The sequence below is a fragment of the Dermacentor variabilis genome, chromosome 4, assembly GCF_050947875.1.
Source record: "Dermacentor variabilis isolate Ectoservices chromosome 4, ASM5094787v1, whole genome shotgun sequence".
Lineage (NCBI taxonomy): Eukaryota > Metazoa > Arthropoda > Arachnida > Ixodida > Ixodidae > Dermacentor > Dermacentor variabilis.
In genome coordinates, this window is record NC_134571.1 from 48,897,117 (window position 1) to 48,913,049 (window position 15,933).

At 42.8% G+C, this 15,933-nt stretch overlaps 1 protein-coding gene across 6 annotated transcripts in view; it reads left to right on the forward strand.

Annotated features, from left to right (window-relative positions):
• The window catches only part of Arfip (ADP ribosylation factor interacting protein arfaptin), a 29,173-nt gene extending 13,489 nt beyond the window's left edge, over nucleotides 1–15,684 (forward strand). For 4 of the 6 annotated variants that reach the window (XM_075688945.1, XM_075688947.1, XM_075688951.1 and 1 more), the window contains 3 exons: nucleotides 1,130–1,246; nucleotides 6,193–6,594; nucleotides 10,553–15,684. In XM_075688945.1, the coding sequence (XP_075545060.1) occupies nucleotides 1,130–1,246; nucleotides 6,193–6,594; nucleotides 10,553–10,705 (672 nt within the window). In that variant the 3' untranslated portion in view covers nucleotides 10,706–15,684. The remainder of the gene's footprint in view (nucleotides 1–1,129; nucleotides 1,247–6,192; nucleotides 6,595–10,552) is intronic. The other 2 variants (XM_075688946.1, XM_075688948.1) reach the window with 2 other exon arrangements.
• The last annotated feature ends 249 nt before the right edge of the window (nucleotides 15,685–15,933 follow it).

A 15,933-nucleotide genomic window follows, 5' to 3' on the forward strand; every position in this document is an offset into this window, starting at 1 on the left:
TCTTTTGTTGCAGTTCTCTCTGGTGGACGTTCCAATGTACTGCCCGTTGAACTGCAATTTTTTTTTCTGCTGCAATTTGGCATTTCTTGCACTAATGTGGCACGGAGCTGACTCAAGGTGGAAGTTGAATCAAAACGAAGCCTTGGATAATGTCTGGTCGCACATTGTTTAGCATCTATACTTGTTCGCGGTGTGACAGTATCTTGTAATGCGTGTATTCAACTGCTGACATTTAATTTGCTTATGAGTGGGGACTTTCCTTGCAACCCTCCACGATTGGAAAAACAGATTTTGTGTTTTTAATTTAATTGACGTTCACATTTTTCAGAGCGTACAATAATGCAGGAGATATTGTGTGCATTAGAAGAAACCTGTGGGCATCCTCATTGTAACTTCAGTATAATCGTGCATGGCCTATGGTGCGGTCTTGTTGACATGCTCTAGTCTGCAAATGCTTTTGTTGTAGATCGATTGAAAAGTGCCGAATGCGTGATGCCTGTTGCCAGTCAAAATGTCGAAGCAGCTTTATAGCATGATAGATACACACAGGGAAAGCCATTCTACTAAAAAAAATTGCTGCTAAGCTCGAGGGCTTGGGATGGAGTACTGGCCGTGGCGGCAGCATTTCGATGGCAGCGAAATGTGAAAATGCCTGCATACCTTGCTTTGGTTGCACATTAAAGAACCCCAGGTGTTCAAAATTAATCCAGTCCCCCCACTATGGCGTGCCTCATAATCAGATTGTTATTTTGGCATGTAGAACCTCAGAATTTAAGGTATAATAAATTCTATTAAAAATAATTTACTCTAGTTTAGTAATTATAGCCTGAATGCCTGATTGATGTGCATAAAGCCAGCACTGCTATGTTTATTGACTATTTCAGTTAAAGTTTAGACCATAATGACATATAGACTGCGCCGAAGGTGCTTTTCACTGTGCCAAATCAGATTTTTGCCTCTGCAGCAACGTGCGCCATAAAGTCAAGTGACTGTTCCACCACTGCATATGCATTGAAGCAACTTGCATACATAGTTAACATTGAATGTCTTCAGTCTTTAGTTTTTCTGTAGTTGGGCACCCCTGTCAAGCTTGCTGAAGCTTAGTTTGGTTGCCTCTTTCAAACCGCAGGGCACAAGGACGGTGGACACCGAGCTGGAAGCTCAGATTGACCAGTTGCGAGACACGCAGGCGAAGTACTTGCACGTACTGCGCCTGGCACGTGCCCTCGCCTCGCATTTCCACCAGGTGCGCCCTTGTTTGTGTCGTTAATCATTGCAATGCTTCACTATCACAGTAGACTAGTAGTGGATCTCAGTTAGTCATTTTAAAGCGAAGCTTTCTTTGTGGAGCCAGGTGGGTTTTGATGCTGTGGTTATTGGTTGGATTGGGTTACTGAGAAGGTTACTTCTCTGCATTACTGAAAGTTACTCCAGAGGGTACTTTTGAAGCTTTCTTTGTGGCATCCAGCGCATTTATATGCTGCTGTCATTGGTAGTTGGGGGTTGAACTGTGGTGAAAAGGGCGCAGGCAATGAGATGAGGCAGAAGGAATGGTGTAATGTGGAGGAAGGTGGGCAGATATTTACTGTATTTGCTTGACTCTAATGTGAGCTTTTTTTGAGTAAACATTTATTAAACACAACATCCGCATTTCAGTGAAGTATGAAATCAAAATTCCTATAGTGCCAGCCTGTTGTCCTTGGCATGAAGAATTGCTGTAATCTAACCCATTCCATACAACACTGCAGCTGTAGAAGCTGTTGCAGTGTGTATGGACTTTGTAAGTTTATTAAGCTTCCATGTTCCTCAGGGTGTTTAAAAAATGTGGTTTCTCAACTGCCATAGAGGGCACTGAAGATGAATTACTCTAAGGAGTCCTCTGACTAAGGAGGCCTCTGGCAGTGACAATGAATGATGCTTGTAGTTCGCTGTGGCCTGTATGCAATACTGTATTTACTGGGTTCTAATGCGCCCTCGATTGTAATGCACACCTGTTTTCCATGACAAAAAAAAAAAGCACCCTCAGTCGTAATGCGCACCCGTTTGCCGTAACATTAAAAAAGAAAAGCCCTTTACAGTACCGCGCAACTCATTCTTTCATACAGAAATACAATTTTCTCTCATTTGGAAAAACAGATTTACTCCCAAAGCACCAAAGTTGCGATGAATAAAAGAAGTCGCAGTTTCGCCCGAATGGTCAAGCATCAGTTGCGATAGCAAATTAGTAGACAGCTATATAAAGTAAGGATACTATTAGTTTTATCGGCCATGTAAACTTTTAAACATTTGCTTACTAACTAAATTAACAAGCATGGTGTCACGCGTGCACAAGCAAACATGAACACGTCTCACTTGATGACCGTGGAAACTCGCTATCAGTATTCTGGAGTGAGGAAGTGTGGTAATAGGAGCGAATGAATTGACCTTCGTGCTGCCTCTCGCTTCAATGTGAAACGCTCTTAAAAAAGTTTGAACCCTTTGGGGCTTGTCTTGCCCCACAACAATAATCGTAATCTGCCTTGCTTGTGTTTCCTTTCTTCAAAAATCTGCGCTTGCTACTTTCCTGTCTAGAATGCTATGTCACGCTGATAACGCGCATGCCATTCGGGACCTTTAAGTACCAGGCTCGCAGCATTAGAAAAAGGAAATGCAAGCAAAGCAGATGATCATTACATTTGTGGGACAAGATATGCTAATATGCAGACGGGTGCAAACTTTAAGATCAACTAAGCGACGAGAGCACAGCACGGTGCGCCTAGACGTGTAAACTCTGTCCCCATTATAGATCGCTTTTGAAATAGGGGCCACGTGGTACACAGCAGCCACCGGAGTAGAAAGCCTCTCCTGTTTGCACCAGTCCCGCATGCAAGTTTCGGGAACTCCGAACGCCCGTGATGCAACCCGATTTTCATCCGTCTCTGTATACAGGACCACTTTCCTTTTAATTGCGGCATCATGATGAACTTGGCATGTGTTTGCAGTCAGCATTTCTATGCAGATAGAGCAAACACAGAAAACAGGAAGCCAGATGGTGGACTAACCTAGGTACACATAGTACAGCACTTGGAGGAAGCTACGGCAGCTAGGCTTGAAGCACGTACGAGGTGGCCATATTGAAATGTGATGGCGATATGGTAATGCAGATTAAGGTCCGTACTTGATTCTAATGTGCATAAAATTCTTGGACCCGTTTTATCAGGAAAAAATTGTGTGTTAGATTTGAGTAAATATAGTAAATTTCCTTTCTTCAAGTGAGAGCAAATTTCTATTATACTTTCTCTTAGCAACAAAATTAGGTGGACCAACAATGAGCATCGCAGTTTTCATTTTTTGCATAACGAAAATCTGGGATGCACGTTACAATGGAAGGTGCATTAGAGTAAATACAGTAATGTGTTTCGATTGGTTGGCATAGGCAATGATGTTATAGGGCGAGATGATATCATCATCATCATCATCATCATCATCATCATCATCATCCTGGCTACGCCCACTGCAGGGTAAAAGCCTCTCCCATACTTCTCCAACTACCCCGGTCATGTGCTGATTGGGGCCGTGTTGTCCCTGCAAACTTCTTATTCTCATCCGCCCACCTAACTTTCTGCCGCCCCCTGCTACTACGCTTCCCTTCCCTTGGAATCCAGTCCGTAACCCTTAATGACCATTGGTTATCTTCCCTCCTCATTACATGTCCTGCCCATGCCCATTTCTTTTTCTTGATTTCAACTAAGAGGTCATTAACTGGAGTTTGTTCCCTCACCCAATCTGCTCTTTTCTTATCCCTTAATGTTACACCCATCATTCTTCTTTCCATAGCTCATTGCGCCGTCCTCAATTGAAGTAGAGCCTTTTTCGTAAGCCTCCAGGTTTATGCCCCGTAGGTGAGTACTGGTAAGACACAGATGTTATACACTTTTCTTTTGAGGGATAATGGCAACCTTGTGTTCATGATCTGAGAATGCCTGCCAAACGAACCCCAGTCCATTCTTCTTCTTATTTCAGTCTCATGATCCGGATCCGCGGTCACTATCTGCCTAAGTAGATGTATTCCCTTACCACTTCCAGTGCCTCGCTACCTATCGTAAACTGCTGTTCTCTTCCAAGGCTGTTAAACATTACTTTAGTTTTTCTGCAGATTAATTTTCAGACCTACCCTTCTGCTTTGCCTCTCCAGGTCAGTGAGCATGCATTGCAATTGGTCTCCTGAGTTACTAAGCAAGGCAATATCATCAGTGAATCGCAAGTTACTAAGGTATTCTCCATTAACTCTTATCCCCAATTCTTCCCAATCCAGGTCTCCGAATACCTCCTGTAAACACGCTGTGAATAGCATTGGAGAGATCGTATCTCCCTGCCCGACACCCTTCTTTATTGGGATTTTGTTGCTTTCCTTATGGAGGACTACGGTGGCTGTGGAGCCGCTATAGATATCTTTCGGTATTATTACATACGGCTCGTCTACACCTTGATTCCGTAATGCCTGCATGACTGCTGAGGTTTAGACTGAATCAAACGCTTTCTCGTAATCAATGAAAGCTATATATAAGGGTTGGTTATATTCTGCACATTTCTCTATCACCTTATTGATAGTGTGGATATGGTCTGTTGTTGAGCAGCCTTTACGAAATCCTGCCTGGTCCTTTGGTTGACAGAAGTCTAAGGTGTTCCTGATTCTATTTGCAATTACCTTAGCAAATACTTTGTAGGCAACGGGCAGTAAGCTGATCGATCTATAATTTTTCAAGTCTTTGCCGTCCTTTTTCTTATGGATTAAATTATGTTGGTGCTCTTTCAAGATTCTGGTACGCTTGAGGTCATGAGGTATTGTGTATTCAGGGTGGCCAGTTTTTCTAGAACACTCTGCCCACCATCCTTCAACGACTCTGCTGTTACCTGAACCTCCCCAGCTGCCTTCCCCCTTTGCATAGGTTCCAAGGCTTTCTTTACTTCTTCCGGCGTTACTTGTGGGATGTCAAATTCCTGTAGACTATTCCCTCTTCCGTTATCGTCATGGGTACCACTGGTATTGTATAAATCTCTATAGAACTCCTCAGCCATTTGAACTATCTCATCCATATTAGTAATGATATTGCCGGCTTTGTCTCTTAACGTATACATCTGACTCTTGCCAATTCCTAGTTTCTTCTTCACTGCTTTTAGGCTTCCTCCGTTCCTGAGAGCATGTTCAATTCTATCCATATTATACTTCCTTATGTCAGCTGTCTTACGCTTGTTGATTAACTTAGAAAGTTCTGCCAGTTCTATTCTAGCTGTAGGGTTAGAGGCTTTCATACATTGGCATTTCTTGATCAGATCTTTCGTCTCCTGCGATAGCTTGTTGGTATCCTGTCTAACGGAGTTACCACCGACTTCTATTGCATACTCCTTAATGATGCCCACAAGATTGTAGTTCATTGCTTCAACACTAAAGTCCTCTTCCTGAGTTAAAGCCGAATACCTCTTCTGTAGCTTGATCCGGAATTCCTTTATTTTCCCTCTTACCGCTAACTCATTGGTCGGCTTCTTATGTACCAGTTTCTTCCATTCCATCCTCAAGTGTAGGCTAACTCTAAATCTTGCCATCCTATGGTCACTGGTCACTGCAGCGCACCTTGCTGAGCATGTCCACATCTTGTATGATGCCAGGGTTAGCGCAGAGTATGAAGTCTATTTCATTTCTAGTCTCGCCATTTGGGCTCTGCCGCGTCCATTTTTGGTTATCCCGCTTGTGGAAGAAGGTATTCATTATCTGCAAATTATTCCGTTCTGCAATCTCTACTAATAACTCTCCCCTGCTATTCCTAGAACCAATGCCATATTCCCCCACTGACTTGTCTCCAGCCTGCTTCTTGCCTACCCTGGCATTGAAGACGCCCATCAGTACAGTGTATTTTGTTTTGACTTTACCCATTACCCATCGCCGATTCCACGTCTTCATACAAGCTTTCGACTTGCTGGTCATCATGACTGGATGTAGGGGCGTAGACCTGTACGACCTTCAATTTGTACCTCTTATTAAGTTTCACAACAAGACCTGCCACCCTCTCGTTAGAGAGGACAATGCAGTGCCAGTTAGTAGGTACAAGCAGTGATGTACGTCATAAGGCTGCAGGGTACTCAAAAGCTTTACTTGTGCTAGTACAAACAGTCCGTGGGATCTGAGTGATCTTTTTCTCTTCCTTTTCTCCTCAGGTGGTTCATACTCAGGGCTGCCTGGCAGAAGCATTCCAGGAGCTTGCACACCGCAGCCCACCACTGCAGGATGAGTTCCGGTACAATGCCGAGGCGCAGCGGTCACTGAGCAAGAATGGCGAGACGCTGCTCGGGGCGCTCAACTTCTTTGTCTCCTCCCTGGCCACCCTTTGCCACAAGACCATCGATGACACGCTCCTAACGGTGCGACTTTACGAGAGTGCACGCCTGGAGTACGATGCCTACCGCACAGACCTCGAGGAGCTCACCCAGGGCACACAGGGCACAGCCATCTCCTCCAAGATGGACGAGGCCCAGCGCAACTTCGCCATCCACCGAGACAAGTACGAGAAGCTCAAGGCCGACGTCACAATCAAGATGAAGTTTCTTGAAGAGAACAAGGTGATTTCCTTATCTCAAGGCGTGCTCCCATGCACTATTCTATTAGTCCCTTTAGTGCAATTAAACCCCAATATAACGAAGTAGGTAAAATTGGCAGTTGGCTTCGTCATATTGAAATTCGACCTTTTATGCATATAAGTATAGTCGCCGACCTATTTTTCTTACACGAGAAGGGACTGCAGAATTTTCCAAATTATCGGGCAATAAAAAAAAAAAGGCAAATTTGATTGAGAAAACAATTCATTTTGATGAATTTGGGAGTTGGTGACGAATGATACGGTTTTTGATACGGAATGATACGTCGGCTCTATCTTCACATAGGCGGTACAAATTAGGTAAAGCTAGCCACGCTTTCGCGTGCACTCCGCTCCCGCGGCTGATAGCTCCGTCTGCACTGGGACGACGCCATCATGAAAAGCACCAGCAGCAGGGAGCGAATACTTGGTCTGCCTCTCGCTCCGACGGGTCACCTAAACTTGAAATTATGCAGCCTTCAATACTAAATGCGTGGGAAGGTAGGTTACATGATGCCATGCTGTCTCAGCATGCCTGCTCTTTGCACACGCCGCAGATTACCTCTGAAGCAGGGTGCATGGTGGCGTATGTGCCCAGTCGCGCTTACAGCCATGCGCAGCCACAGCTGAGGTGCATGTCAACTCACCCCCCCTCCACCTTCCCCGTCTGCTCCTCACGCGCGCTTGATTTCATTGCCGCGAGCTCTCTCTCTCCCCTCTCTCTCTCTCCTGCGCGGAGAGGCGGTTGTGCACGAAGTAACCACCTTTCTTTCTCACCCTCGTACACTTTCACTCGCACCTAGAGCACAAAGTGTGCAGGGAGCAATAGGATCTTGTCACCCTTGGACCTTATATGGAACATGATACGGCTTCCCTTCGGGGGTCGCCCTTGTCACACCGCCTGTGATTTGAGAGGTGCATTTGCAAGCAGCCGCTTCTAATTCAGTCATTTGACCATCTGTATCCACCAAAGTTTCCATTTATTGTCTTGGCATTCCTTCGCTGCGGAAGCAAAATTTCGTTTATTAAAATCGCATATGAACACACTTCGTTATATTGAGGTTCTGATTACATGGTGTTCTATGGACAAGAGGTTAGGAAAAGTTAAATACTTTGTTACATTGAGAATTCCATTATATTGAAGTTCGTTATGTCAAGGTTTAACTGCATATCATGTGCCAAACAGCCAAAGTTTGGTCTCTTTTGTAGCTTGGTTCCAGAGCAGTGGTTCTCAGCCATAAATGTGTTGATGAACTCTGGTTAACTAGTAAAAAAGTGAGAAAGGGGGGATATATCAGTGCATTACACATTGTGTTGGATTACCCAACTGTAGCTCTGTTCATAGCCTGCTTGCAGTATGATGTGCTTGCCATTAAAGGGACACTGAAGAGGAATATGTAATAAATGTTTGGATATAATAGTAAATTAATGTCAGTAGATTAATTTTATTCAAAATGTATTTGTATGGTCAAGAGGGCATGAAGGTTGTGTGGCGAACAGGTGCCCCATAGCCTGGTATATTTTGGCAACATCTGCTTGGGACCAGTTGGTTGTTTAGAGAGATAAAATAAAACTGTTATGATGCATGAAAATATGTCAGTGATGTCATTTGCACAGTCGTTCTGGCACAGATTTCGAGGAGAAAGCATTAGCTATCGCTTTATTTATTTATATATAATATGTACGGTGCCCATGTGGGGCTTTAGTGTAGGGGGGAAATATTAATATTGAGATACAAAAAAAAATATACAAATACATGAAGTGTAGATTAGTAACTCGTCATTTGGAATTCTGAAATGTGTTTTTTCTTTCTTTAAAAAAAACACCAAAGGCAACAATGGGGGAAAAAAAAAGCCAAGTACAAATCACCAGGAAGAAGAAAAGAAAGCATAAATATTAACTTCCACCTGTGCCCAGGCACACTTGAAATAAAACATAGAAGCACAAGTGGGTATGTTGAAAGGGAAGTAGAGGCAATTTCTTGAGGGAGCTTATTCTGTTGTTGAATTGTTTGTGGGAAAAATGAATATTTGAATAGGTTTATCCTGGTAACAAACTCTCACACTTTTAATGTGTGATCAGTACGGGCAGATATATATGAATGCTCCCGGATGTAGTTTTCTTTTTGAATGCCCGTTAAACCGTGAAATATTTTGTAAAACAAGGACAAATATAAGTATTTATATTTTGCCTGTCTTCAAAAAGAGGCCATCCTATAATATTTCTGATTTCGAACAACCTTTTAGAACACTCATAGCCTGTGATGAAACGGACCACTTGCAACTCCACACGCTCCAGAGCATCGCCGTTAACTTTAGTAAAAGGGTCCCAAGCGCTACACACATATTCCAAAAGTGGGTGTACATTCGACATATACAGAGTTTCCTTTAGACAGGCCGGTGCTTGTCTCAATTGCGTCTCAAGAAGTTTAATATGTGGCTAGTCTTCGATACAGTGTAATCTATGTGCGCATTCCATGTTAATGTGCTAGGAAAAATAACTCCTAGGCACTTATATTCCATCACAAGGGACGACTGTGTTGCATTCATGACATAGCTTGCCGTCAGGGGCTGTCTTTTGTTCGTGAATCCTAACAGATTGCATTTGGACAGATTGAGGGTCACGTTCCAAGTGGAACACCAAGACATAACATTGTTCAGATCCCTTTGTAGCTGTTCGCTGTCTGCCTTACATGAAATTGCACGGTAAATACAACAATCATCTGCATGAAGTCTAAGATGGCATGGCAGTTGTTTACTTAGATCAGTTATAATTATAAGAAAAGGCAGAGGCCCCAAGATGGACCCCTGTGGCACACCTGATAATACGGAAACGTCAGATGAGTGGACACCACCAAGAATCACGCATTGGCTTATTTCAAGAAGATAAGCTTCCAACCATTTTAGGAGAGTATGTGGTATATTAAGATAAGACAGCTCTTGTAGTAACAGGGTATGAGATACTGTATCGAATGCTTTTCGAAAGTCTAAAAATATGCAGTCCACCTGTGTACCATAGTTAATAAATGCTGCGATATCATGACGAAATTCGATCAACTGAGTGTTGCAAGAAAAGCCAGCTCTGAAACCATCTTGCGTTGGAGTAAAAGAGCTATTTTCTTAAAAGTGTGCCATTATACTTGTATAAATGAGATGTTCCAGTGTCTTACAGGCAACACTTGTGAGTGAAATAGGCCTATAGTTGCATATTCTCGTTTTTGTACTGCTTTCACCGATTGGAATAGCATTTGCATTTTTCCAGTCCGAGGGCAAAGAGCCTAATTACACAGATATCGTAAACAGTTGAGTTAAAAAATGGGCTATAGACAGTGCACAGTTCTTCAGCACAGAATTGAAAATATAGTCGGGACCGGCAGCCGAGTGAACGTTTACCTTCTGTAGTAATGATACGATGCCATCTTCAGACAGCTCGATTTCCCCCATCTGTGTGAACTCTCGGACATCATGCAATTCAGTAACCTCGACAGTTGACCGTGAGAACACAGAATGAAAATAAACGTTGAAGGCTTCTGCTTTTGCCAAACTTTCTGTGCCATAGGTTTTGTCAGCCATGATGTCAGAGATAGCATCACCGGAATTCTTTTTGCTTTTAAAAAATTGGCTGTTTTCACCAGTAGTTGCCCTTTTTCTTGAACACATGCATGCAGAGTTCTACCATGGAGTGCTAAACCACTTTACGGTTGTGTTCATTCAGTCTGGACGAATAATGGTATGGGTGAATTGGTATGGCATCATTTGGTGTAGTTACCGTATGGAAACTGAGAACAAAGGGGACAAACAGGTCTACATGTCTAGTGCTAAACATGTTCCAGTCAGTTCCTTTCTGTCCTCGTTTTCTGTGCACCGTCTACGCAAAATCTACCGGGCACTTCCAGGCATGCAGCCCTCAAGCGGCGTTCTTTCTGTTTTGCTGCAACTTTGCAGGTGAAGGTGATGCACAAGCAGCTGCTGCTGTTCCACAATGCGGTGTCATCTTACTTTTCGGGCAACCAGGCCTCGCTCGAGGCCACCCTCAAGCAGTTCAACATCAAGGTGAAGAACCCAAACTCCAACTCCCCGTCCTGGCTGGAGCAGTGAGGCTCGCGAAAGCTTAGGCCTAGTTTCCAGCATTGGCCTCTCTTGTCTCTCTCTCTCACTCAGCCTGTCTTTGGGACGATTGTAGCAGCGATCATTCTGCCAGGAGGGGATGGGTACAAGATGAGGCGACACACCATGCTTTGATGCTGGTCTTGCAGTGGTGTTCGGATTCTTTTTTCCCTCTTGCTCTCTCTCTGTCTCCCTCAGTTTCAAAGACCTGTGCTGTGTTGCATGTGTCTACACTGTCAGACAGACACATATTTTTGGAAGGTGCATGACTGAGCAAGTCCGGAGAGCAGGTGCAGTATACTGTGCAGCTATTGGAGCTGTTGCGCAGCTGTTTCTGTTTTGGAAGTCTTGGGTGTGCAGGTGCACACACACACCGTTTATAATATGCTTTCATTAATGATCTTGACCACTTCAGGATCCTTTTGGCTGCTCTTTATCTCTTTTTGTTGTGTAGTAAGGAAAATGCTGTGCTTTTGTACCACTGCATTGATGCCTGGTATGACAACAGATGTGTAATTGCCACAGTTTCTAGTATCTAAATGCTAGGAATGTTACAGGGCACTGAGTCATGGCAAGGTCACGAGATGGCAGTCGTCAACACCATATTTAGTGGAAGTCACAAGACAGGATATGTGTGTATCCTGGTCATTTGTAAACGAATGACAGGGCCCTGCACAAACATGTTGCAGGTACAACATTTGTTGTTTGTTTTCATGTAGCAGTGCATCATTGGTTGCCCCATGTTTGATATTCGGTGCATTCGGTATGGTACCAGCCATGTGGCTTCACAGTTCTTTAAAATGTGAACCTTGCTTTTTTTCTTAAGTTAGTCTTACTCAGTACTGTCTCATTCGCTGCGAATCCCCAGTAGCGCCATCACCGTTTCCTCTGTGCTTTGTTTTCGTTTTGCAGCAATGGTGGCGTGGTGTGTAGCCATCTGGTTTGCACTGCACGGCTGCGGTGTTTCTTGCCTGAGGTTGTGACCGAAACTGTTGTGTGATGTTCAGGGCGCCCAATGCCACGGTTTCCGCGTGTCTGACAAGGCTGTTGATGCACTGTGGTAGCATGCGTTTGTCAAAAGACGACGGCAAATGAAAAATGCAAGCACCATTCTTCTCTTCTGTGTGTTTCACGTGACTGTTTCTACTGGGTGAAAAAAAAAAGAATGTGTGCAGCAAGCACAAAAGGAAGCCATGCTATGCGTAACCGTGCAGTTAATTGGTTGAGTTGAGCTTATTTGTCATCATGTCACACTGCTTTGGGACTAGGTTGGTGACATTGTGACTTATTTGATCATTAAATTACACATTGCTTGTCTACAATAATGTGCCCACTTGTTTTCCATGCTCAGCCCTCGCTTTTGAAATCTCCATGAGCTTACTTCAATGCTGAATTCCACACAGCTTTATTATATTTAACTCTGAGTTGCCAAATTTTTGCTTGTATTGTATAATCTCCCAAAGGCACAATGAAGGCGATTATCATTAAGCTGCATACTTCTGGTTCAATACTGTGATTCGCAAGTTCATAGCTCAAGAAAACTTAGGGAAGTGTTTCACATGGAAGCCATTGTGACACTACACTCTGTGTGTCACCCAGAGTCGAGAGGACGTCGTAAATGCTGTCTGGAGCACATAATTGCCTTCATGTCTTGAAGCTGCAAAATGTGATTGATTGTGAAGATAGCTGTGGCCTATACTTGCTTCATCTTGCCAATTCCATGCACTGGTGCGAAAAATAAGTCATGTCAGTCAAATATGAGCGACAGGTGGGAGAAGGGCTTGTTTAATGTCTGCCAATGATCCTCCCACATGCAAGTCAGCTGAATAGAATGATCAAGCAAAGATTAACGGTGGTCATTGGGCAAGCCTTTCTGGGTTTGAGACATTGCAGCAGATTCTCATTCTTCATTGGCAGGTGTGAGCCATAGCGTTTGTTGCTAGTGGTGAGACAGAATGCACATAATTTTGATTGCATTAGTAAACACAGTATTCCTCTCTGACATTTTACCTGGTTTACTTTCTCTCATTCTTAGTTTTCCTTTTCTTTACTTCAGCATACAGTTTCCTTCATAAGTGAAACAACATTTCTTGCTTTGTATCTGCTAGAGAAACAATAATACTTTAGTCTGATGTTTTGGTGTGTGTCATGCAACCATGCAGTCTTCGTTAGCATTCCACTCTGCCAACATATCAGGTGAGGCGGCATTCACTGGGCACTTTTCTCAGTGCGAGATGAAAGGATGGAGGGGTTGACCTGGTTAAATTAGAAAGGCTTGCCTCTTATGGTGGCCGGCCCATTAGCTAACTGAGACATTGAAGTTGATTGTTTGCTGCTTTTTGTGTATATATATTAGGTATAGTTTATTTGTAGGCAAATAGGAATTTAACTTCTTCATGTAATGTCCAATGCCTTTGCTTAAGATGACCCTTTGAAAGGAGTGCATTTAGTTTTTAGGATTGTCATTTTTGGCTTTTTTTTTCTTTCTGTTCCTTGTGAATTTTGAGCACCATTTTCTGTTCTTTGTTTTATTTTTACAGACACATTAAGGGAAGGCGTGGCCACCAACATCTTTTACTTCTCAGGAGGTGTAGACAGGTTGTCCAACTTTTCATAGTTACATGGAAAGGCTGATGTAACCATCTAGTGGAGCACAATTATGTGCCTCTTAAAATGCTCTGCTTGCCTCCTTTTGTGTTCTTTTTTTCCTGACCTGTTGTCTGTATGTGTTGCTTCTTATTGCACACGTATAATTTGTTGCAGCCATTCCTCTAGTCAGAAATTTGTGCAGTTGCCATAGCTTTGCCCAAGGCATGATGGATTTTTTGTTTCGTGTGTGCGTGTACATAAGGGTAAGGATAGTAAAAGACTGCTCTCTGCTGGTGCCTCGATCAAGCTTATGGTGTACTGTGTGTTTGTAGACAACAGATTTCTGTGTGTTCAAGAAAGTGTTTTTTCCTTTTTCACACTTTTTACCAAAGTGCAGTGTGAACATACGCACTTATAACTGTGTGGCAGGTCGGCAAGTGCTATACCTTGGGCTAGATTGGTGCGTGTGTGTTCTTCTGGAAGGCAGAACAGTTTCGGCCTTTTAGCTGAGGTTGCTGTTTTTGAAGCCTTTTAACTAAACACTGTTTGGCTTAACTTTGCACATGGCTTGCCTTTTTACTCTAGTTGTCACGCGCTTTGGTTGACTATGAGATTTTTGTTATTTAAGAGGAATGCATCTATAAGTTAGGACCTGTTTTTAACACATAGGTTTATGTCAAAGAATTTTTCTCTTGCATTGTGTGGAAAAAAACATGTGCAAGGAATAGCAGACGCTCTATATACGTCTGCTGTGTTTGTCAGATTTGTGCATGGTGGTCCATGAGCACTGCCTTGCAATTCTTTTTTTTTAATCTGAAAATACTAAGTCCTTCTCTTGCATTGGCATGCCTCACTCAGGTGCCAGTTTACATTCAATAGACTCCTTTTCTTTTATTCAATTCCAGAGGAATGCTTATTCTAGGCTTTCACAAGCAGATGCTTCAGGCAGTAGTAACGATCACTTACAAATTTTTTCTTCAGCAGCTACAAAGACTGTATGTCTTTGACTTGCATTGCTTGAAGCAGCAGAATGAAGTTAAAGCAAATGTCTATTAACTGTGAGAATTGGCTTTGAACTGTGATCAGATCACAAAATCTACTGTAACAGCATTTTTCATACCACGATCCGTGTCTCAAAGGGGTCCTCTGGAAAGTTTTAGCACGTCTACTAGCACCACAGCATTATATTGTCTAGCAGTCCTCGATAAACAACCCACAAATACCGGGAACATATTTTTTCAGGCATCAGCAAACCAGGAAAATTCTGTGAAATGCTTTTTTGTCATGAATACGAAACTTGACCTCGTACAGCTTAGCTGACACAGTATGATTTCATATGTGGCTCGATGCTCCAATGTGCACTTGTAGACGACTTCTGGAAAAAAACAAATGCCGCACAGCTAATCTATGAAGTTTAATGTGTTGAAAGAATGTGGAAATGCAAAAAGAAAACATGACACAGAACATGAGGCCATGATTGACTGAAAGACATGCATGACGTCGCATGCCATGTGGAAATTTCATAAACGTTTACAATTTCTTTGATTCTGCGCCAAGTAAATCTTTCATTTTGTGCTGTTATGACCAGCGTAGCTGTACTAACAGGCACTTTCTATATATAATGTCACTTTTCTCGAGGTTTAGGATTGCCGGACAATATTGTTAATTGACTTTTTCATTGATTGTTGTTTGTTACTAACGTAAAGAAAGCTAATATGTAATTCTGGCAGATCGAAACATGCTGTATTGTCATGCATATAATGTGTGACTGCAGTTGCAAGCCTCAGTAGAACCGAAAGAAGTCTGCACACAACTTGCACAAGTAACTGCACAAAGTGGTAATACTTTGTAAATCTGTGCAGCACAATTGTCGGTACAAATTAAAGCTCCAAAACAATCCTTATTTTGTACAATAGCTTTCACTGCTGCCCTTGTCAGGGTATCATAAAACTCATGGTAGCGAGTTGTACATGTGAAAATACAGTAATAGCTCTTGGTTGTTCATGACTGTGTTTTGATTACTCCTAGAGCGAGGACAGCCTTGAATAATTTACAAGTAAAAGGTGTCAGTAACAGCCAAAAGTTTGAGAGCCACTGTACTAGACTAACCAACTCGCCCAACTATGTGTACTGACCTAGCTTACCAGTGCTAACCCAATCTGGCTGCTGTAGTGGTATTCACTTTATTCTTGCAGTTAATTTTGCTCCGTAGTTTGCCTCATGGACCTTGTTCTTGCTACACAAGCATTAGCTGCCATAAACAAACTGCTGGAGTGATGCGCATTATTTTTGTAATAATGGAACTCAAATAGGATGCCTGAATTATTGCTTGCTTGTGTTGAGCTGCTTGAAGTCAATAAAAAAGAAACTGGACTCTGCAACTGTTGTGTGAATTTTCTAACAGACTTTTACAGCCTGCACAATGCGAGAAGTCTGGTGGGGCTACTTGCGTGCAGGTAATTCATTTTTATCACCTATATTTGTATTTGCCAATCTTCAGACTGGCGATATTGTTCTGGTTTGTGTATTAGTAATACAAACATTACAGATCGACTGTTGCCATAACTGCTCCATGATAAAGCTCTTGAGGCAGGATGCGATAACGCCGTACTTTTAAATGTGTGCAATAT